Here is a 24,544-nt window from a genome sequence, read left to right as displayed (position 1 = left end):
AATTCATTTTTAGATTCTTCTATTGGTTTTTAAATCAATCCACAATTGTGCACCCCAATACATGTCAGACATGCTTTTAAGTTATGTACCCAGTAGGTCCCTCAGGTCCTCTGGCCTTTTAACTATCCCAAAGCCTAGGACCAAGAGGCATGGAGAGGCAGCTTTTCGTTACTATGGCCCCTGCCTCTTGAATAGCCTGCCAGAGAACCTGAGTGGGGCCGAAACTGTGGACACATTTGAAAAAAAATCTTAACACATTTTTAGCTTTGCTTATCCTCAGGGTGCTTTTTAGTCGTAAAATATGTCATTCTTTTGTTTATCTTATGTTTGTGTAAATTTCAGCTTTTATTTTCATAGCTTTTTCCTGTGAAGCACAATGTGTTGCATTCCGTGTCTGAAATGTGCTGTAGAAATAAAGCTATATTTGATTTGATTATAGACTAAACCAACCAATGCTGCACCTACAGTACTGTACCTGTCCATCGGAACCAGGGTCAGACGAGGCAGGACTAGAGGAAACGGATACCATTTTAAATCCATGGAGGGGCACAACTAGTATTGCTTTAGAGCCCTAATAACATAAGCTAGATTTGTCCTTCTGTCCAAATGTACAACAATGTATCTGAAATGTAGCCGTACAAAACAACCTGTGTTTTATATTATAACACAAGACGTGCGGCCCACTACAGCATCTGAAAATGCAGCCGTAGCTGCCATAGGCCTACACATAATTTAGGCCTACCAACAAGCACAGATCACTCAGCTAACAAAGATTCTTACAGGTTTAATAGTTATGATTGAAGTTTAAACTATAGGCTACATTTGAGCGTAACCTACAGTAGGCCAAGCCGCCACTTCTCCAGGTGCACAATATTTTTGTGGGAGAGTCATTCCCCACACGACGGTAGCGAGTTAGAATCTTGCTCGAAAATGAGTCAATGACCACGTAATAGCGAGAGAGTGGGTGAAAAACGTAGGCGGTGTCGTTTTCAATGTTGACGTCACTTTGACAGTAGCCTATCACACAACGACTGTGTGTAATGCAAATTAATGATAAGAGTGAACGTTTGCCTACTCATTTTAATATGCTACACACGGTATTGGTCCTGTACTACTGTGACATACAGCTAGCTAAATCACATGAAAATCCAGAATTGATTAACTTCGTTATGAACCTAGACATGTGATAATCAAAATCAGTGCATTTTACCACCATAGTTCTGTCCTGATAGACACCAAAAGTCATATGAAAAACAGTGAAAAGTGCATGTTTCTTCATCAAGCTTGAAGGTGAAAAATGTACTAGATACATCATACCAGTAAGAAAAGTCCTCAAAACAATAATTTCACCACAAATATACTCAACGCATCAATTTTATTGACAAAGATCACCAAGCACACAGATGGGATATTGATGTAGCAGCTTCAGTGTTTTATAATATATATATATATCTTTAATACCCAAGTGGAATGCCCCATTTGCTATAGCTCCTAAGGGGAGCAGTAGCGACCATAGAACAGAATGCTCTCGGTGGTGTTGTGGCTGATGAAGAAGAGAAAGGGGTGGTCGGCCACAAACATGGGGGTCCTCAAAGTACAGCGCATCCCCATGATGGGGGCCATGGCGCCCGCCGCCTCTGTGCCCTCCTCGTTGACCTCCACAAAGGCCTTGTGCACCACCTCGGACAGCACCAGGTCGTTGCTGGGCGACATGCCCGAGAAGTCGGCCTTGGCGAGGTCGAAGGCGTCCGTCATGCCCATGCTGATCAGCAAGTCCTTCAGGTCAAGGATCTCCTCCAGCTTGAACTTAGGCAGGCCCACCTGAACCTCCACCGCAGCCATCATGTCAGGCCTGGTCCACTGCACAATTTTCTCATAGGTCAGCAGCTTCTCCAGCTGTGTTGGGGGGGGGGGGGGGAACAGTCATGACTGACACTTCTAAAAATATGTAAATGACAGACTGATTTCGGTTTGAGCTAACCCTCTAAGAACCTATAATTACCACAATGCAGTTATGCAGACGGAAATGCAGGTATTTGCCATGCAGTTAACTGTGTATTGTATAGGCCACAAACCCATGTTGCTGACAGAGTAAACAAGTCCTACCTTCACCAGACCAGTGACGTGGTCCTCCATGTCGTTGGGGAGCATGATGAACATGCTTAGTTCGTTCCCCTCGTATTGCAGGCACAGGATCTGGCAGTTGGCCTCAGGGATGAAGGTTAGGGGGAACTTGGCCGTCTGATGCATCATTTTCACTGGCTTACTCTCATTCTGGATCCAATGAAAGGAGGTGTAATTTGTGACTACACAATAATTTCACCAGGGTGGCAGAAGTTACTCATTGATTGTCATGAAAGTGAAGCAAGCGACACATGTTCCTGACACATTGTTAGTGGACTGAGAGTTTTATGACCAACTGACTACAGTAACAGGGAGGGATGACCGACTACAGTAACAGTTGTATAAGAAAGGTGTCCAGGCCTCCTGCATTGCAGTGCTTAAGGCGTCACTACAGCCCCAGGTTCAATCCCAGGCTGCGTCACAGCCGACTGTGACCGGGAGACACATGAGGCGGCGTACAATTGGCCCAGCGTCGTCCGGGTTGGGCCGGCAGGGATTTCCTTGTCCCATTGAGCTCTAGTGACTCCTTGTGGCAGGCCGGGAGCCTGCAAGCTGGCAGGCCGGGAGCCTGCAAGCTGACAATGGTCACCAGTTGAAAGGTGTTTCCTTCAACACATTGGTGCGGCTGGCTTCCAGGTTAAGCGAGCAGCATGTCAAGTAGTGTGGCTTGGCCGGGTCATGCGTTTGTATTTTTTTGGGCGGGTGCATAGCTCTCGACCGTAGTCTCTCCCGAGTCCGTACGGGAGTTGCAGTGATGGGGGGTCAAGAGTACCAAACTGGATTTCATAAAATGCAGTTTGGTGCAGTTAAGGCTCTTGCCTTAGAAGAGCTACTCTAAAGACTCATGATGAATGATCACCAGAGGTGTAACTACATGTTCAATGCGCAGACATTAGAACAATAAGTTGTTTTTGTCAAGCTGGTTGGTACCTTGTTCAGTTTGAACTGGGCATCGCTGGTGTCGGCCTCCTTGAACTGCTTAAACCAGTTGCCTTTGAAGTAGACGGCGTCCACCAACACCAGTCTGGTCAGGTGGTCGACAACCTCCTCCGGCAACAGGTCCTTTATTTTCTCTACAAAAATACAGAGACTTGAGTAACTACAAGTAATAATTACATTTGTTACTTTCTTCTTCTACACCTTTGTTACTAAACAGCAGATAGATCAAGGACACCTAATGGAGGAAATCAATTCGTTCTCGATCTAGTGGTCCCTTATGATTTATTTTTTTACACCGAATTAGAATATTTATCATTAAACATTTCAGTGAATAATATGAATACAAAGGCTGTTACATCTTCTAAAAATAAATTAATGCTATTGTGCACATGGAGACAACAGCTTTAGGCCTCTATTCACCAGAGGTCTGCTTCTCCACCCAGGCATTGATGTTCTTTCTGCAAGTCTCCGCATTGGACTTGAAGTCCACAGCCTCCAGCTCAACATTGTAGTGCTTCTTGGTGTCGCAGAGGAAAGTCTGTCACATTCACCACAGAAACAAGAGATTAAAGACAGGATATTGACTAACTTTATAAACCCCTTAGTACCTAAAAAGAGTCTAGTCTACAATGAACTAGACTGTATGTACAGTTAATCATAGAATGTATAGGACATCCTGGAAAATGCTAGTGTAGTGTCTAATACAGTCACTGGGGTCAATTCAGAGTGAACAAAAATAACATTTGAGATGCACACTTACTCCACTCACTGTACATTATGGACGTTACCTCAACAAACTGGTAAGACTGTTCTCCGTACAGGCGATTGGCCAGGCTCAGTGAGTATGGGGCTCCCTGCTGGTTCAGGTCATGAATGAGTTTGCCGAAGCCAACATGGATGTCATCCGTAGCTTTGTTGAAGCACATCGTCTATTGACAAAAAGGGGGGGTGGGGGGGAAGAAAAGTACATAGTGACATTGTGGTTGCAGCTTCCTGTGACAATTTCTGTCATTTAGACAAGGCCAGATTACATTCATGCTGCTGAACTATTACAAAATGATTGGTTTGTGACCAGGACTTCCTGTTTATATTTCCATTTTTTTTTTTTTAAAGATGCTTAACAATTATGAAAAAAATAAAACGACACTTTGAAACCTTAGGAGAGAAAATATGCTAGTATTCCCTCAGTCTCAAATGCTGCTACTGCTCAAACTATTGGTCACATGCACCAAATACAACAGGTATAGACCTTACAAGCCCTAAAGCAACAATACAGTTAAGGAAAAAAAATGAATATTAAACTAACAAATAACTAAAGAGCAGCAGTAAAATAACAATAGCGAGGCTATATACAGGAGCTGCTGCTACTACATTTGTGTGTATGTTATGGGGCTAATATCCCATAAATAAACCACAGAAGAAAAACACCTGCACTAGTACCTTGTTCCCAGCAGGGGTGTAATCATTAGTCACACAGTAGCAAAACGTTGCCTGTTGCAACGGAAACAGTTCACTCCAAAACGGAAAACGCTTTGCAACGTAAACAAGTTTCTATTGGACAAATTCAGGTAGGTAGTAGGTCCCTCAGTTTCGTTCCGTTGAAAAACATTTCGCAACAGTCCAGAAGTTTCTACAATCTTCAATTAATTGTTTGTTGCCATAAAATGATACCGACTTGTTTTCATGCACACACCCACTTGAGAAATACTGCACCAAACATCTAAGTTGGACGTAAAATTGAATGACTAAGATCTACGACAAAACTACCGATTTCTTGAATTATCGTAGTTTAATTCTGACTATTTTGAGGAAGTGTATACAGGCTACTAGAGCTGGGAATTACTGAGGGACCTCACCATACTATATTATCACCATACTGAGGGACCTCACCATAAAGATCCTTATCTGCCGATAAAAAAATAAAAATAAAAGAACAGTATTGAGTCGCAGTTGACGGTCCAAACATATTGCATGTCTGCTGCAGAAAAGCCATGAGAAAACAAGGTTTTGATCAGTTATGGAAATAAAAACAAACTAGCTCCCTATATAAGACAGAAACAAGTTCTGAAGGAAATAAAAACACATGTTTTAGTGCAGGTAAAGACAACGAGCACGAAATAATAACTATAGATTTATACCCATCAATACTGGCTACGGCATATCACGTTGGACTAGCTTCTGTTCTAGTTTTTCCAAGGCAGTGTGCGAGCACCCGCGGTCGGTTTGCTTAGCCGTGTCCGGCTAGGCGCCAGCCGGACCGAAGCATGCAGAAGCCTTTAGCCTCTTTAGGATTGTCTGCTTTGGCAAAGCAGAGACCCAGTGGATATTGAAGTGGGTGGAATGACACTTATAAAAATAATCCTAAAAACAATGTAGTATGTTAGATCATGAGTGTTCAGTCCTTGACAGGAAATTGAGATATGACCCCTGCCATATTTGTTCTGTGAACGTTACTCAAGAGGAAAGCATCCCACCCTCACGAGAGACTCCCCCATTTTATGACCTACTTTACACCACTGCTCTTGCTTGCATCACTACAGGTAGGGATTGCATGAACTGGACATAGACAAAGTAGCCCCCCCCCCCCCAAAATAGTGTAAAGTTAACTTTATTACCCTCGATGTTGTAAATGACTATTGTAGCTGGAAGTGGCTGATTTAATGGAATATCAACATAGGCCCATTGTCAGAAACCGTCACTCCAGTGTTCCAATGGCACGTTGTGTTAGCTAATCCCAGTTTATCATTTTAAAAGGCTAATTGATCATTAGAAAACCATTTCACAATTATGTTAGCACAGCTGAAAACTTGTGCCAATTAAAGCAATAAAACTGGCCTTCTTTAGACTAATTGAGTATCTGGAGTATCAGCATTTGTGGGTTCAATTACATGCTCAAAATGGCCAGAAACAAAGAAATTGGTGTTCTGCGGGTACTATTTAATGAAGCTGCTAGTTGAATACGTGTGAAGTGTCTGTTTCTCAAACACTAAGGTACTTGTCCTCTTGCTCAGTTGTGCACCAGGGCATCACATTCCTCTTTCTATTCTGGTTAGCGCCAGTTTGCGCTGTTCTGTGAAGGGAGTAGTACACAGCGTTGTACCAGATCTTCCGTTTCTTGGCAATTTCTCACATGGAATAGCCTTCATTTCTCAGAACAAGAATAGACTGACGAGTTTCAAAAGAAAGGTCTTTGTTTCTGACCATTTTGAGCCTGTAATCGAACCAACAAATGCTGATGCTCCAGAAACTCAACTAGTCTAAAGAAGGCCCGTTTTATTGCTCCTTTAAAATCAGCACCGATTTCAGCTGTGCTAACATAATTGCAAAAGGGTTTTCTAATGATCAATTAGCCTTTTAAAATGATAAACTTGGATTAGCTAACACAACGTGCCATTGGAACAGGTGTGATGGTTGCTGATAATGAGCCTCTGTACACCTATGTAGATATTCCATTAACCTGCCTTTTCCAGCTACAATAGTCATTTACAACATTAACAATGTCTACACTATTTCTGATCAATTTGATGTTATTTTAAGGGAGTCATACAGGATTACTATGGTTTTACAGTGTGTCGTATCGACAAAACTCCTTAAAACGGGTTACAGGGACTCACCTCTGAGAGCTGAGTAGCAGTGTTGGCCCTGGCACCCAGTAAAACCATGGCCAGGGCAGCTGAGATGCTGAGAGGAGAGTACAAAACATTACCCGTTTTGTTCTTCTCTGTGATCTTCTTGAACAAGGCCAGGGTGAAGTTACCATTGGCTACAGACACGGCTGCCATTGTAACTAGTGGGAGATGCAGGCAGAACTTGGAAAGAAAAGTGAAAATGTTTAGTATCAGTGAAACAGAACCGTCAATCAATGGGATGCAATTATCTATCTACTGCGGATGCAGTACGCAACAAAATAAAATAACAGAAAGCAGCTAGTTAACGGTACACCTAAATGATAAATATCCTGTCCTCTCTGATGTTACTATTCTCCTAATTTGAGCTATGGCAACGCGTGGCAAACATTTCGGTGAGGTCCAGGTAGCCAAGCAGACATCAAGTTATACTAAGTAAATCGGCAAGTAATTCACCAATAAAACACAAAAAGTCATAGCTAACCGTAACTTCAGAGTAAACATTCCTAAAATATGTTCAGTACCGTCACCAGTTGATTGGGGAAATGATTATATTGCAGCTACTCACCAAAGACGGGTTATTTGTGAACGTCAAGTCCTTTTCCAGACAGGTGGTTTTCTACAGACAACTTTCAGGGACCCATAAAACAATTAACTGCAGACTGGTCTGTCAAAGTGCTCTTTTGAATCGTTTTCAGCTGACTACTACGGCAAGCCAACTGGATAAAACGAATTTACAACACTATGAAGTCAAAACTACATCCAAGCAGTGTATGGCCTAATTATACAGAGTGAAATAAACAACAATAATGTATCATTTTGTATTTATTGCTGTTAATTCCAGGAAAACAGATCAACAATTTCCATAAAAACCCAATTTGTTTTAGAAATATATTTGACCTTTTCAGTACAATAACATTTACATAAAGAATACAGTAAACATACACCTGAAGGTAACAGTGAGTGTACCCCATACAGTACAGCCTTTTTAACCATGAAAGTTTAACAAGTATAACTGGCAGGTTCATATGTACAATTGTCCTCCAAGATCACATGGTTCTTCAATCATCCATACAATTCTGTAAAGAGTGTCCACGTGTTTTCTTTCCCTGTGTTCATCACATGTCCACACCCTTTTTCAATCAAATTCCAAGTTTGCCTCAACATTTTATGAAGTAAATGCAAGAAATATCTGCTTCCATCAAATCAAGCCGAAGAGATTTAGAGTACCTCACCAGTTTGGGAGGGGGGCAGGTTTTTAATCATGTTTGTGGAGGAAAACAGTACTAAGCGTGGCTATTAATGAAAATTGACTAAACTTATCATATGAACAAACGAGTGTGTACTCCGTATGCACAAGTGTAATATATACATGCACATCTTTTACAACTTGTAGACCCCAAATCTTAAGACAGACATGAAAGAGTTCTAAATCATTGAGAATTCTCTCAAGTGATATGTCTGAGAAGGCAGGGATTGACTTTAAGGTCTGAAAAGGCACTTGCCCATCGGGGCAAGTCAAAGAGTATTTTTTTTTGGTTTGCCCGAAGATTATGATCACTTGCCCCCCCCCAAAAATGTAAATGAGCTAGTTACAGGCAGAAGTACCATATATTTCCTGCCTTTCACCTACACATATGGGAGGAATCAAACAGGTTAATTGAATTCTTTGTATATCAGTGAAAAAATGAACAGAGCAGACTAAAGTTCCCAGACTGCAATAAATTGTCTGTCTTTCACTTTAAACAATGGGGAGGACCAAGAAATATCGGGTTTAGTCTACTGGAATTCTTTGCAGTTTGGTTATTTAGACTTTTTTAATATTTTTTTAAATCAATCCCTGGAAAGCTACCAATCCTGATACCCAAACAACTCTAGTCAGACACCTCCATTAGTGCTCACACTAATCATGTTTATACTCCACATGAAAACACACACGATTCGTAGTGTGTATGTGCATTTTTTTGTTGTTGTTGTACATTTACCAATGTACCAAACATATGCCATACAGTTAGATCTCACTGCTGCATTAAATGAAGAAGTGGGAATAAACATAATGAGTCTCTAGAAAAGTTACATGATATCTGCCTTGGCCACCACAGTCCTGTAGAAATGGCTAAAGAAAATATAGTTGTTTTCAGAGGAGAACAGTGTTATCAATAGCAGGAGCCAAAGAGTGGCCCCGACTCTGCTGGGCAGCACAGCATTTCCAAGAGAATACTGGATGGAGGGACAACAGTGTATTGTCAGAGCTTCACTGTTGCAATAACATCTAGCTCTAGTTCTTCTAGGACTGTTTCAGTGCACTTGAGAAACTTCTGAATTCCTGGTAGTTATAGTGCATATAGTCAAAGATTATAACTAAAATAAACACCCAGCAGCATTTAACTTCCAACATGACAGACATGATGATTAAAAATGTCTTACTCTGCGCTTCACATTATATCAAGTGGCAAATGCTTTAAGAAACATGTTTTGATACTGCCAGATTTCTTACATAAAAAAAAAAAACGAAATATGTTGTACATTCATAAACACTGCAGAAAAAAATATTTAAAAAATAATCCCAGCTTTTAATTTTTTTTTTTTACATTAACTTTGTTTTGTACTCATCTTTCGTAGCTGTACAGTTAAACAATTCAAATCCTCGCCAAATAACAATAAGGAGGCATAAATATACCGCTGTAAAAACGAAGTATAGGAAACTCTTTAATCGAGATCACGCAGGATCCCCATGTATTCAGAGAACAAAATCATTTCCCAAGCTCCCATACTCTAATATACGTGGTGACATTTTCCCAAGCTCCCACACTCTAGGATACGTGGTGACATTTTCCCAAGCTCCCACACTCTATAATACGTGGTGACATTTTCCCAAGCTCCCACACTCTAGGATACGTGGTGACATTTTCCCAAGCTCCCACACTCTAGGATACGTGGTGACATTTTCCCAAGCTCCCACACTCTAGGATACGTGGTGACATTTTCCCAAGCTCCCACACTCTATGATACGTGGTGACATTTTCCCAAGCTCCCACACTCTAGGATACGTGGTGACATTTTCCCAAGCTCCCACACTCTAGGATACGTGGTGACATTTTCCCAAGCTCCCACACTCTAGGATACGTGGTGACATTTTCCCAGGCTCCCACACTCTATGATACGTGGTGACATTTTCCCAAGCTCCCACACTCTAGGATACGTGGTGACATTTTCCCAAGCTCCCACACTCTAGGATACGTGGTGACATTTTCCCAAGCTCCCACACTCTAGGATACGTGGTGACATTTTCCCAAGCTCCCACACTCTAGGATACATGGTGACATTTTCCCAAGCTCTCACACTCTAGGATACGTGGTGACATTTTCCCAAGCTCCCACACTCTAGGATACGTGGTGACATTTTCCCAAGCTCTCACACTCTAGGATACGTGGTGACATTTTCCCAAGCTCCCACACTCTAATTTAAAAAAAATAAGTTAGTGAACATGAGCTGCTTGCTGTCTTGTGCCAGTTTTCAGTGCAAAATACCAAAAGCCTCTAAGGGATCAGTGAGGGGGTTGCGTCTCTATGGAAACAAGACAGCTTCACTCTCAGCAGTGACGAGTACTCAGGACCCTCCTCACACACGCTCTTTAAAAAGGTCAAACTAACAATGACAATGACTGAGAAACATCAGAGTGAAAAAACCCTCTTTGAAACGGAGGGTTCTCTCGGACCGCTCGTGACAAGGAACAAGATGGCGGAATGAAAAGACGTGTTCAGCTGGTGTTGTCTAGTCCTTCGGAAGAGTGGGAGGCGGTGTACTTCAGCCGAAAGTTGCCTGAAAAACAGAGGGGACGGCGTCAGTGGAACAAAGAATGCAATACAAAATGGGAGGATTAAAATAACCTCCGAAAAATTAAGCAAAAAGACAAGGAACCACTGAGATGAATTCCCAAAATGCACCTGAGCAGTTGGGATTTTTCTTTTCATTTTTAACTGCTAAGAGAGAGTTTTGAGAGAAAAACGTCCACAGATCTCCTGAGATGAGAGATAGCCCTTAACAGCAGCTCCTGGCTGTAAATAAGTCCTGCCAAAAGCCTTCCCAAGCTTGGTCAAGGGTACCCTCTGTGTGGGTGGGTGTAGGGTTATAAAGCACTGGTATGTGATAGAGAGTAAGAGCGGGTTGAGGGGGGGTGCTGCAGAGGGGCCGAAGGGGTCCATCTGAAGAGCCCCATGGTCGTGGCGTTATTACCTTGCTGTGTTGAATCAACGCAGGGCTGTTTGCAGTCCTGCGCGTAGTGCCCACTGACCCCACAGTTGTAGCAGGAGACGTTGCCGTTGTTCTTATTGACGCCGACCGCTCCCCCCGGGGCCCCTCCGCCGCCTCCCGAACCGGGCACCATACCCACGCCGGAGGGGTACATGTGCGGGTAGAAACGGTTGAAGGGCGACATCATCTGTTGGAGGCTGTAGCCTAGCTGGGCGCCCAGTACATGGTCAGAGTGAGGGTGGGTGTGCAGCAGGGTCTGGCCAGCGTAAGGGGCGGGGGGGAAGAATGTCAGCTGGGCCTGGCCGTTGCTTTGCGGGGGCGGCTGGCTGAGGTAGTTGCTGGTGCACAGGGACGTGAGCTGGAAGATGGGCGGCGCACCAAACACCTGCCGTGGCGCCATCTGGTGGGGGAAGAAAAACGATGGCGCTGTACGGCTGTTGCCGCAGCCGCCTCGACAACCGCACGCCCCGCAGCACATGGCCTGTTGCTGGTGAGTCGTCTGCTGCTGCTGCTGTTGCTGTGGTTGCGCCTGTTGCTTGGTGACGGAGTTACTGGTGCTGTTGACGTAGGAGGAGTCGGTCTGGGTTGAGCCGGGCGCTGGGCTGGGGGTGTGGGTGGGTACGGACGGGGGCACCACCGCCTGATCCTGTCCAGGGGAAGGCGCTACCCCTAGCGTGGCCATGACGGAAGTGGGGATGGGGGCCATAGTGTACAGGGAGGGCAGGCCTGAAAAAAGAGCCACATCTGGGTGCTTGGTGTGAGGGATGCTAAGGTCCCCCAGGGGTACGGAGGGGGTTAGGGGGGAGGCAGGGTCTGGGTTGGGGTAGGCAGGCTGCAGAGTTGAGGCATAGGGCGGACCGGGGTTGATAACACTGATAGCTTCCACCAGGGGCTGGTGGGCAGGGAGGGTGGTGACACCCTCAGAGCTGGCAGTGGTCTGTGGAGGGGCTGTCTTGAAGTGTTGGACCAGGGGCTGCAGGGCAGGGCTGCCAGGGGGGTGTAAGCCCAGAGCTAGGGAGCCAAACCCTGGGAGTACCATGGGCACTGCAGCAGGGCCATCCCTCTGCTCTGGATCCCCTGGCACGGGAACTGGCACATTGGTGGACATGGGCTCTCGGAGGACCAGGGGCACCTGCATGATCAGCCCTCCGACTACCTTGTTGTCTACCAAGGCAGCTGCCCCCTGGGGGGGGGGCATGACTGGCAGAGGGGCATCGGCAGGTAGTGCCCCGTTGGGCAATATGCAGGGCAGGGGGTGCATGAAGGTGTTTGGGGGATAGTCAAGGCTGGGGGGCTCCCCGACAGGCTTGGCAGAGACCAGCTGGTGGATGGTGGGCATGGCACCACCTGCAACCTCCTGCCAGGGGAAGAAGGCCTCTGCTGGGCCCTGGCTACTGTCTGTATCTGGGTGAGGGTGAGAGCGAGAGAGAGAATGAGAGAGAGAGTGAGAGAATGAAAGAGAGAGCGCGAGAGAGAGGGAGAGAATGAAAGAGAGAGCGAGAGAGGGATAGAGAGGGAGAGCGAGAGGGAGAGAGCGAGAGGGAGAGAGAGAGTGGGAGAACAAAAAGTCTTAGTGATGTCCCAAAAACAAGACAAGCCCAAAATCTAATCATGGTGTGTGTGTGTGTGTGTGTCTCACCTTTATCCTTCTCGTCCTCGCTGTCCAGGCTCTCTGGTTGGTGGTGCTGGGGGCTGGAGGCTGAGCTGTAGCTCTCAGACGAGGTTTCCCCATATACCTCCTGACTGGAGTGTCCGTCTAGACGGTGGTCAGGACACATACATCCCAACATTCATTCAATTAGATTTAGTTCAAATATGATTTGCAAAGCTTTGATTTACATCAAATAAACCTGAAGGCATATATGCGCATGGCTAAGACACACAGATAAGCAGATCAGATGTTGACTGAAAAGCTACGCCTTATAAACTTGTACAACATTGCTCTCTGTTGGTTGAATGGAGTTACTACAAGTAGTAAAGGCCTAAACTCACCAATGGCGAGCGTGCAGTGTGTGTATGATATATTTTTAGAAAGCATTGTTTTGAATTATAATGACCCAACCGAAGCCTCTTATAATGACCCAACCGAAGCCTCTTATAATGACCCAACCGAAGCCTCTTATAATGACCCAACCGAAGCCTCTTATAATGACCCAACCGAAGCCTCTTATAATGACCCAACCGAAGCCTCTTATAATGAATGACCCAACCGAAGCCTCTTATAATGACCCAACCGAAGCCTCTTATAATGACCCAACCGAAGCCTCTTATAATAACCCAACCGAAGCCTCTTATAATGACCCAACCGAAGCCTCTTATAATGACCCAACCGAAGCCTCTTATAATGACCCAACCGAAGCCTCTTATAATGACCCAACCGAAGTCTCTTATAATGACCCAACCGAAGTCTCTTATAATGACCCAACCGAAGCCTCTTATAATGACCCAACCGAAGCCTCTTATAATGACCCAACCGAAGCCTCTTATAATGACCCAACCGAAGCCTCTTATAATGACCCACCCGAAGCCTCTTATAATGAATGACCCAACCGAAGCCTCTTATAATGACCCAACCGAAGCCTCTTATAATGACCCAACCGAAGCCTCTTATAATGAATGACCCAACCGAAGCGTTGCTCAATTAGATTGTGTCTCTATTTTTGGGTTAAATCGTTGGCGCTGTAGTCACACAAAATAATTTTAGTTGTTGTTGTTATTAATCCCTTTCTTCTAGCTCCTTTTAATTGGAAGAGTTGGCTAGGTTAGATTAGACCAATTCATCCACTGATGGAAACAACATTGGAGATATGGACTATCCTGCTAGAATACAGTCCCTGCTCTGCCTGTCCCGTCCTTTCCACCCGCCTCGCTCTGCTTGCTCCGCCCGCCCGCTTCTGGTGACTCTGTCGCTTAAGCCTTTCCCCCAAACAACAACAAAAAGAACATCAAGCAATTTCTTCACAGAGCTACCATTTCAGAGCTTTAGGATAGGAAGAATATCAGGGCAAAATCATCTACATCGATACCCACCTTTCCCTGTCGACTGTCGCGCTCGCTGAGAAGCTGGTGGCACCATGCTCCCATTTGCCAAGTATGCTTTCTTCCCCTTTTCCCTGAAGGAGGAGAGACAAAGATGAGGGTTCGTCGTCAACGATACAGGATAAATGAGGGAGGACAAGAGGAATTGAAGCCTGTTGCTCGACAGACTAGTTGGTATTAGAGCCACTTCAATTTGCTTACCGCCCCAACAGATCCACAAACGATGCAATCGCCATCACTCTGCACACTGCCCTATTCCATCTGGACATGAGGAATACCTATGTAAGAATGCTGTTCATTGACTACAGCTCAGCATTCAACACCATAGTACCCTCCAAGCTCATCATTAGGCTCGAGGCCCTGGGTCTGAACGCCGACGGACCGCCCCCAGGTGGTGAAGGTAGGAAACATCACCTCCACTCCGCTGATCCTCAACACTGGGGCCCCACAAGGGTGCGTGCTCAGCCTCCTCCTGTACTCCCTGTTCACCCATGACTGCGTGGCCATGCACGCCTCCAACTCAATCATCAAGTTTGCAGATGACACAACAGTAGTAGGCTTGACTACCAACAATGACAAGACAGCCTACAGGGAGGAGGTGAGGGCTCTGGGAGTGTGGTGCCTGGAAAACAACCTCTCACTCAACGTCAACAAAAAAAAGGAAATGATGGTAGACTTCAGGAAACAGCAGATAGAGCACCCCCTATCTACATCGATGGGACTGCAGTGGAGAAGGTGGAAAGCTTCCAAGTTCCTTGGCGTACACATCACTGACAAACTGAAATGGTCCACCCACACAGACAGTGTGGTGAAGAATGTGCAACAGAGCCTCTTCAACCTCAGGAGGCTAAATACATTTGGCTTGTCACCTAAAACCCTCACAAATTTTTACAAATGCACAATTGAAAGCGTCCTGTCAGGCTGTGTCACCGCCTGGTACGGCAACTGCACCGCCTGCAACCGCAAGGCTCTCCAGAGGGTGGAGTGGTCTGCCTAATGCATTACCAGGGGCAAACTACCTGCCCTCCAGGACACCTACAGCACCCGATGTCACATGAAGGACAAAAAGATCATCAAGGACATCAACCTCCCAAGCCACTGCCTGTTCACCCCGCTATCATCCAGAAGGTGAGGTCAGTAAAGGTGCATCAAAGCTGGGACCGAGAGACTGAAAAACAGTTTCTATCTCAAGGCCATCAGACTGTTAAACAGCCATCACTAGCACATTAGAGGCTGCTGCCTACAGGTATAGACAAGGAATCACTGTCCACTTTAAGGAATGGAACACTAGCCACTTTAATAATGTTTACATATCTGGCATTACTCATCTCATATGTATATACTGTTTTCTATACTATTCTACTGTATCTTAATCCATTCCGCTCTGACATCGCTCGTCTATATGTATATAGTCTTAATTCATTCCTACTTAGATTTGTGTGTATTGGGTATATGTTGTGTAATTACGCTAGCGTAATGCTAGGTCCTCTCTGTCAGGCCCTGTGGTGGGGGGATTGACGCTAACGCTCTTCTGTTAGCATGCTAGCTAGCATAATGCTAGGTCCTCTCTGTCAGGCCCTGTGGTGGGGGGATTGACGCTAACGCTCGTCTGTTAGCATGCTAGCTAGCATAATGCTAGGTCCTCTCTGTCAGGCCCTGTGGTGGGGGGATTGACGCTAACGCTCTTCTGTTAGCATGCTAGCTAGCATAATGCTAGGTCCTCTCTGTCAGGCCCTGTGGTGGGGGGGGATTGACGCTAACGCTCTTCTGTTAGCATGCTAGCTAGCATAATGCTAGGTCCTCTCTGTCAGGCCCTGTGGTGGGGGGATTGACGCTAACGCTCTTCTGTTAGCATGCTAGCTAGCATAATGCTAGGCCTTCTCTGACAGGCCCCACTGTGCTGGTAGGGGTTTCCTGAACACAGTCACACTGTTAGCTTCTTGTGTCCAACGTTCCTCTCATACTCAATCTACAGCCAAAGACAACAAACAAATATGTCTACGAAGCAACACCTATCACAATGTAGAAACTGTACTGTGACCTGGCTCAGTGTTGAGCCAGTATGTCTGTGCAGGGAAGTGATCGACTGTCTTCTTGCCTCGTTCAAATGCTCTCACTGGCTTTTCTCAGTAGACCCTAGATGTAGAGCAGGGGCCGTTATGTATCCAGAGTCTGATCTAGGATCAGGTCCCCATGTCCATATTAATCTCATGCATTGGTATCTAAAAGGCCAAACTGATCCTATGTCAGCACTCCAAACTCTGGTACATACGGCTCCCGATTCCCTGGTGGGTTGAACATTGATATAGCCAATGATTACCTGTCTGGTCCCAGTGGCTGCCTCATGCTGGCAGGGTGGTTGCCCCTCTTCTCACTGTCCTGATGCTGTAGACCAGATAGATAGAATTAGCTGTGTTAAAGTAGGGCTGGAGCAAAACCCTGAACATCCTCTTTAGGAGGAAGTTACTTGACCGAGTGTGCCTTTAAAACATATACTGTAGCTCCATTACACTATTTGCCAGAGCAGGAATGCCATAGAGTTGTTTCCTGTTACGTAACCCCTGTCACATGAAGAGGGCCCCATGAATGAGGCATTGCTGGACTCTGACCCAGAGCCATAGCGGGGGGGGGGGGGGGGGGTCAAAGGGCAGAGCGCCTCACCTTGGCTAACGCTGATAGTACTCGTATTGCTGCTGAGCTGGACTTGACTTTGGAGCACAAACACACACACACACGCAAACATACACTAACACACACACACACACACACACACACACACACACACACACACACACACACACACACACACACACACACACACACACACACACACACACACACACACACACACACATAGGTACTCTCCCCAACATATTTGTACAGTAAAGCTAATACTTTTAATTTGGCTATATACTCCAGCATTTTGGATTTGAGATACAATGTGTTATATGAGGTGACAGTACAGAATGTCAACTTATATACCAAGGGTGTTCACATACATACACTATATATACAGCAGTATGTGGACACCCCTTCAAATTAGTGGATTCGGCTATTTCAGCCACACCCGTTGCTGACAGGTGAATAAAATCGAACACACAGCCATGCAATCTCCATAGACAAACATTGTCAGTAGAATGGCCTTACTGAAGAGCTCAGTGACTTTCAACGTGGCCCCGTTATAGGATGACACCTTTCTAACAAGTCAGTTTGTCAAATTTCTGCCCTGCTAGAGCTGCCCCCGGTCAACTTTAAGTGCTGTTATTGTGAAATGGAAATGTCTAGGAGCAACAACAGCTCAGCCGAGTACTGAAGCGCAAAAATTGTCTGTCCTCGTCTGTCCTGGAAGCAACGTCAGCACAAGAACTGTTCGTCGGGAGCTTCAGGAAATGGGTTTCCATGTGCAGTGCCAAGCGTCGGCTGGAGTGGTGTAAAGCTTGCCACCATTGGGCTCTGGAGCAGTAGAAACGCGTTCTCTGGAGTGATGAATCACGCTTCACCATCTGGCAGTCCGACGGATGAATCTGGGTTTGGCAGATGCCAGGAGAACGCTACCTGCCCGAATGCATAGTGTCAACTGTAAAGTTTGGTGGAGGAGGAATAATGGTCTGGGGCTGTTTTTCATGGTTCGGGCCCCTTAGTTCCAGTGAAGGGGAATCTTAACGCTACAGCATACAATGACATTCTAGACGATTCTGTGCTTCCAACTTTGTGGCAACAGTTTGGGAAAGGCCCTTTCCTGTTTCAGCATGACAAAACCCCCGTGCATAAAGTGAGGTCTAATTGCCCAACATCAGTGCCGACCTAACTAATTCTCTTGTGGCTGAATGGAAGCAAGTCCGCGCAGCAATGTTCCAACATCTAGTGGAAAGCCTTCCCAGAAGAGAGGAGGCTGTTATAGCAGTAAAGGGGGGACCAACTCCATATGAATGCCCATGATTTTGGAATGAGATGTTCGACGAGGTGTCCACATACTTTGTGTATCTGTTTAACCGTTTAGAAATGAAAGCACTTTATGTATCTAATCCCCCCATTTGAAGATGTCATAGGTATTTACTCTTAAAGTGTATTAAATGTAGTCAAGTGTAGTATTTGGTCCTATATTCCTAGTACGCAATGATTACATCAAGCTTGTGACTCTACAGACTTGTTGGATTCATTTGCTGTTTGTTTTGGTTGTGTTTCAGATTATTTTGTGCCCAATAGAAATGAATGGTAAATAATGTATTGTGTCATTTTGGAGTCACTTTTATTGTAAATAAGAATATAACATGTACACACATACACACACACACCCACACACCCACACACACACACACACACACACACACACACACACACACACACACACACACACACACACACACACACACACACACACACTACACACACATACACACACACACACGTATGTTGCTTATACAGAGCATCAGCCCTAATTTGGTCACTGACACAACACATGCTACAGGAGAGAAGTGGAGGTCATCCATCTTATAATAGGACATGTCTGCCTGGTCTAAATGAACTCTTTCTCAGTCTATGTAACCCACGGCTGTGGGGCCATATTAAAAGTCAAAAACAAAAAACAACCAATCAAAATGCCTGTTCATACATTGAACATGATACAAGACTATCTGGAAGAATATATGGTTTAATTGCTTAGCATTAAGTGTACATTCTTTGTATTTTGTGAGAATTAGGTTGTATCTCAAATAGCACCCTACTTCCTATACAGAACCCTCTTTTGGCCCTGGTCAACAGTAATGCACTATAAAGGGAATAGGGTGCCATTTTGGATGTAGCTTTGTTCTCGGTCTGTCTCACCTGCTCTGGGCCTGGCCCCCCAGAGGCCTCCTGGTCGGGTTGACTCGTGCAGGTCTTCCTCCTCCAGTCAGGCAGGCTGTTGTGCTTCGAGCTGTGTGAACCCCTCCGAATGCTCTTGCCCTGGGAACTTTTGGCATCGGGAACGCTGGGGGAAAAAAGGGAGGGGGAATAACAATCATTTTCAGGTCTTTCATCAGAAACAAATATATGATGTATATCTGCACTGGAGGGAGGGAGGGGGGCTACTCACTTGAAGAAGGAGGCACTCCTAACCACAGATCTAGGATCAGGCTACTCTATCCCCATTCCAAACCATAATCATCAGGTAGTTTCTGGACTAGTGATTAGGAGCAACTTCTACCTTCTAGGGTTGGGTTCAATTCCATTTCAATTCCAGTGAATTCAGGAAGTACAATGGAATTCCAATTTCAATTCTCTTCAATGCTTTTCAATGAGGAAAATTGGGAAAATAAATGTTATTTACTTTCTGAATTGACTGGAATTTAAAATGGGATTGACCCTGCCACCTACTACGGTGTCGGGACAATAGGGTGCCTACCTAAGGCAGGGGCTATTGCTGACATGTTTCTTCCGGTGTCCCTGAACGTACGGATCCACATCTGAAGGGTAGAGACATTTATTAATGAATTTATTCATTCATAGTTGACAGGAAACCAATGCACTTTAATCAACATTTCACGTTTTCACATCAACACTCGTTTCCATACCTAGTGAGATCAGCGACAGGTATTCATTCCTCAGTGAGAAACGTTGTAATGCTTTATGACATAGCTAACTTGTTATACTAATAGGACATTTATTGGTTTAGCTAAGCCTGAAAGTGTATGCTGCACATCTGATTATCACAGTACAGTGTGCATACGGACACACACACACCACACACACACACACACACACACACACACACACACACACACACACACACACACACACACACACACACACACACACACACACACACACACACACACACACACACACACACCACACCACACACACACACACACACAATGTATGTGATTCCTGCTTACAAGCAAAAATGAAAGCAGGAAACACCAGTGACTCGGTCTATAAAAAAGTGGTCAGATGAAGCAGATGCTAAGCTACAGGACTGTTTTGCACAGACTGGAGTATGTTCCGGGATTCTTCCGATGTCATTGAGGAGTACACCACATCAGTCACTGGCTTTATCAATAAGTGCTTCGAGGACGTCGTCCCCACAGTGACTGTACGTACATACCCCAACCAGAAGCCATGGATTACAGGCAACTTCCGCACTGAGCTAAAGGGTAGAGCTGCTGCTTTCAAGGAGAAGGACTCTAACCCGGAAGCTTATAAGAAATTCCGCTATGCCCGCCGACGAACCATCAAACAGGCAAAGCGTCAATACAGGGCTAAGATCGAATCGTACTACACCGGTTCTGACACTCATCTTATGTGGCAGAGCTTGCAAACTATTACAGACTACAAAGGGAAGCACAGTCACGAGCTGCCCAGTGACATGAGCCTGGACAAAAGGAACACATATGTGAGAATGCTATTCATTGAATACAGCTCAGCGTTCAATATCATAGTACCCTTAAAGCTCATCACTAAGCTAAGGATCCTGGGACTAAACACCTCTCTCTGCAACTGGATCCTGGACTTCCTGACGGGCCGCCCCCAGGTGGTGAGGGTAGGTAGCAACACATCTGCCTCGCTGATCCTCAACACTGGACCCCACAGGGGTGCTCAGTCCCCTCCTGTACTCCCTGTTCACCCACGACTGCATGGCCAGGCACGACTCCAACACCATCATTAAGTTTGCAGACGACAAAAGTGGTAGGCCTGATCACCGACAACGACGAGACAGCCTATAGGGAGGAAGTCAGAGACCTGGCCGGGTGGTGCCAGAATAACAACCTATCCCTCAACGTAACCAAGACTAAGGAGATGATTGTGGACTACAGGAAAAGGAGGACCGAGCACGCCCCCATTCTCATCGACGGGGCTGTAGTGGAGCAGGTTGAGAGCTTCAAGTTCCTTGGTGTCCACATCACCAACAAACTAGAATGGTCCAAACACACCAAGACAGTCGTGAAGAGGGCACGACAAAGCCTATTCCCCCTCAGGAAACTAAAAAGATTTGGCATGGGTCCTCAGATCCTCAAAAGGTTCTACAGCTGCAACATTGAGAGCATCCTGACTGGTTGCATTACTGCCTGGTATGGCAATTGCTTGGCCTCCGACCTCAAGGCACTACAGAGGGTAGTGTGAACGGCCCAGTACATCACTGGGGCTAAGCTGCCTGCCAACCAGGACCTCTACACCAGGCGGTGTCAGAGGAAGGCCCTAAAAAATGTCAAAGACCCCAGCCACCCCAGTCATAGACTGTTCTCTCTACTACCGCATGGCAAGTGGTACCGGAATAGAGGTCGACCGATTATGATTTTTCAACGCCGATGCCGATTATTGGAGGACCCAAAAGGCCGATGCCGATTAATCGGCCGATTTTTTTAAAATTGTATTTGTAATAATGACAATTACAACAATACTGAATGAACACTTATTTTAACTTAATATAATACCTCAATCAAATCAATTTAGCCTCAAATAAATAATGAAACATGTTCAATTTGGTTTAAATATTGCAAAAACAAAGTGTTGGAGAAGAAAGTAAAGGTGCAATATGTGCCATGTAAAAAAGCTATCGTTTAAGTTCCTTGCTCAGAACATGAGAACATATGAAAGCTGGTGGTTCCTTTTAACATGAGTCTTCAATATTCCCAGGTAAGAAGTTTTAGGTTGAGGTTATTATAGGACTATTTCTCTCTATACCATTTGTATTTCATATACCTTTGACTTTTGGATGTTCTTATAGGCATTTTAGTATTGCCAGAGTAACAGTATAGCTTCCGTCCCTCTCCTCGCCCCTACCTGGGCTCAAACCAGGAACACATCAACATCAGCCACCCTCGAAGCATCGTTACCTATCGCTCCACAAAAGCCGCGGCCCTTGCAGAGCAAGGGGAACAACTACTTCAAGGTCTCAGAGCGAGTAACGTTTGAAACGCTATTAGTGCGCACCCCGCTAACTAGCTAGCCATTTCACATCGGTTACACCAGCCTAATCTCGGGAGTTGATAGGCTTGAAGTCATAAACAGCGCAATGCTTGAAGCATTGCGAAGAGCTGCTGGCAAACGCACGAAAGTGCTGTTTGAATGAATGCTTACGAGCCTGCTGCTGCCTACCATCGCTCAGTCAGACTGCTCTATCAAATCATTGACTTAATTATAACATAATAACACACAGGAATACGAGCCTTTGGTCATTAATATGGTCGAATCCGGAAACGATCAATATTTAGACTTAGAGATGCCACCCGTTAGATAAAATACAGAACCGTTCCATATTTTATCTAATGGGTGGCATCCCTAAGTCTAAATATTGCTGTTACATTGCACAACCATCAATGTTATGTCATAATTATTTACAATTCTGGCAAATTAATTACGGTCTTTATTAGGAATAAATGGACTTCACACAGTTCACAACGAGCCAGGCGGCCCAAACTGCTGCATATACCCTGACTGCTTGCACGGAACGCAAGAGAAGTGACACAATTTCCCTAATTATAAGAAATTAATGTTAGCAGGCAATATTAACTAAATATGCAGGTTTAAAAATATATACTTGTGTATTGATTTTAAGAAAGGCATTGATGTTTATGGTTAGGTTTGGTGCAACGACAGTGCTAAATCATCACCCGTTTGGCGAAGTAGGCTGTGATTCGATGAGAAATTGACAGGCACCGCATCGATTATATGCAACGCAGGACACGCTAGATAAACTAGTAATATCATCAACCATGTGTAGTTAACTAGTGATTATGTGAAGCTTGATTGATTTTTATAAGTTTAATGCTAGCTAGCAACTTACCTTGGCTTCTTGCTGCCCTCGCGTAACACGTAGTCAGCCTGTCATGCAGGCTCCTCGTGGAGTGCAAAGTAAGGCAGGTGGTTAGAGCGTTGGACTAGTAACCGGAAGATTGCAAAAACGAATCCCCGAACTGACAAGGTAAAAATCTGTCGTTCTGCCCCTGAACAAGGCAGTTAACCCACCGTTCCTAGGCCGTCATTGAAAATAAGAATGTGTTCTTAACCTGTTGGGGCTAGGGGGCAGTATTTTCACGGCTGGATAAAAAAACGTACCCGATTTAATCTGGTTACTAATCCTACCCAGTAACTAGAATATGCATATACTTATTATATATGGATAGAAAACACCCTAAAGTTTCTAAAACTGTTTGAATGGTGTCTGTGAGTATAACAGAACTCATTTGGCAGGCAAAACCCTGAGACATTTTCTGACAGGAAGTGGATACCTGATGTGTTGAATTACCTTTAAGCCTATGCCATTGAAACACACAGGGGCTGATTAATGTTTTGGCACTTCCTATTGCTTCCACTAGATGTCACCAGCCTTTACAAAGTGTTTTGAATCTTCTACTATGAGATCTGACCGAACAAGAGCCTTGGAACGGTGATGGCAGATTAGACTCTGGCGTGCGAGGTCATGTTGGGTACCCTCGTTCCAAAACGTTTTAAAAGAGAATGCATTCGTCCACCTTGAATATTATTCATGTTCTGGTTAAAAAAGGCCCTAATGATTTATGCTATACAACGTTTGACATGTTTGAACGAACGTAAATATATTTTTTCCCCTCGTTCATGACGAGAAGTCCGGCTGGCTTAGATCATGTGCTAACAACACGGATCTTTTTGGATATAAATGATGAGCTTTTTTGAACAAAACTACATTCGTTATGGACCTGGGATTCCGGGAAGTGACATCTGATGAAGAGAATCAAAGGTAATGGATTATTTACATAGTATTTTCGATTTTAGATCTCTCCAACATGGCCGTTTGTCTGTATAGCGATGCATATTTTTCTGGGCGCAGTGCTCAGATTATTGCAAAGTGTGATTTCCCAGTAAGGTTATTTTTAAATCTGGCAAGTTGATTGCGTTCAAGAGATGTAAATCTATAATTCTTTAAATGACAATATAATATTTTACCAATGTTTTCTAATTTTAATTATTTAATTTGTGGTGCTGACTTGACTGCCGGTTATTGGAGGGAAACGATTTCCTCAACATCAATGCCATAGTAAAACGCTGTTTTTGGATATAAATATGAACTTGACAGAACTAAAAATGCATGCATTGTCTAACATAATGTCCTAGGAGTGTCATCTGATGGAGATTGTAAAAGGTTAGTGCATCATTTTAGCTGGTTTTATGGTTTTGGTGACCCTGTCTTTGAATTGACAAAACATTACACACAGCTATTGTCAATGTACTCTCCTAACATAATCTAACTTTATGCTTTCGCCGTAAAACCTTTTTGAAATCGGACAACGTGGTTAGATTAAGGAGATGTTTATCTTTCAAAGGGTGTAAGATAGTTGTATGTTTGAAAAATTTGAATTTTGACATTTATTTGGTTTCAAATTTGCCACTCTTGAAATGCACCTGCTGTTGATAGGGTGCACCACGGGTGGCACGCTAGCGTCCCACATAGCCCCAAGAGGTTTTAACTGACCTGCCTAGTTAAATAAAGATATATAAAAAAAAAATTAAATCGGCCAAATCGGTGTCCAAAAATACCCATTTCCTATTGTCATGAAAACTTGAAATCGGCCCTAATTAATCGGCCATTCCGATTAATCTGTCGA

General features: G+C 44.6%; 2 protein-coding genes across 2 annotated transcripts in view; both read right to left on the bottom strand.

Moving 5' to 3' along the window:
- Nucleotides 1–1,358: 1,358 nt before the first annotated feature.
- Nucleotides 1,359–7,402, bottom strand: LOC106579695 (leukocyte elastase inhibitor). Its single transcript, XM_014159828.3, has 7 exons — nucleotides 7,258–7,402; nucleotides 6,678–6,872; nucleotides 3,852–3,992; nucleotides 3,484–3,601; nucleotides 3,055–3,197; nucleotides 2,107–2,274; nucleotides 1,359–1,896 (listed from the first exon to the last, which is right to left on the bottom strand). Exons 2-7 carry the CDS (start codon nucleotides 6,843–6,845, stop codon nucleotides 1,492–1,494), a joined length of 1,143 nt encoding a protein of 380 aa, XP_014015303.1. The 5' UTR covers nucleotides 6,846–6,872; nucleotides 7,258–7,402; the 3' UTR covers nucleotides 1,359–1,491.
- Nucleotides 7,403–7,501: 99 nt separating this feature from the next.
- The window catches only part of LOC106579688 (zinc finger CCHC domain-containing protein 2), a 76,030-nt gene continuing 58,987 nt past the window's right edge, over nucleotides 7,502–24,544 (bottom strand). Inside the window, exons 8-14 of the mRNA XM_014159820.3 lie at nucleotides 19,366–19,426; nucleotides 18,807–18,951; nucleotides 16,303–16,367; nucleotides 13,974–14,056; nucleotides 12,583–12,699; nucleotides 10,926–12,347; nucleotides 7,502–10,511 (exon numbers count right to left, since the gene is read on the bottom strand). Coding sequence (XP_014015295.3) covers nucleotides 10,450–10,511; nucleotides 10,926–12,347; nucleotides 12,583–12,699; nucleotides 13,974–14,056; nucleotides 16,303–16,367; nucleotides 18,807–18,951; nucleotides 19,366–19,426 — 1,955 coding nt within the window. The 3' untranslated portion in view covers nucleotides 7,502–10,449. The remainder of the gene's footprint in view (nucleotides 10,512–10,925; nucleotides 12,348–12,582; nucleotides 12,700–13,973; nucleotides 14,057–16,302; nucleotides 16,368–18,806; nucleotides 18,952–19,365; nucleotides 19,427–24,544) is intronic.

The sequence above is a fragment of the Salmo salar genome, chromosome 19 (assembly GCF_965601325.2).
Source record: "Salmo salar chromosome 19, fSalSal1, whole genome shotgun sequence".
NCBI classification, from domain to species: Eukaryota; Metazoa; Chordata; class Actinopteri; order Salmoniformes; family Salmonidae; genus Salmo; species Salmo salar.
Note: the sequence above shows the minus strand (reverse complement) of the source record. Positions and strands in the feature narration are given on the sequence as shown.

Excerpts from the sequence above, each read along its gene's own strand:
- LOC106579695 (XM_014159828.3), bottom strand. The coding sequence starts at position 6,845 with ATGGCAGCCGTGTCTGTAGCCAATGGTAACTTCACCCTGGCCTTGTTC. Across the intron at positions 3,198-3,483 it reads GGTGGAGAAGCAGACCTCTG|AGAAAATAAAGGACCTGTTG; the intron begins GTGAATAGAGGC and ends GTATTTTTGTAG. Across the intron at positions 2,275-3,054 it reads CCCAGTTCAAACTGAACAAG|AATGAGAGTAAGCCAGTGAA; the intron begins GTACCAACCAGC and ends CATTGGATCCAG.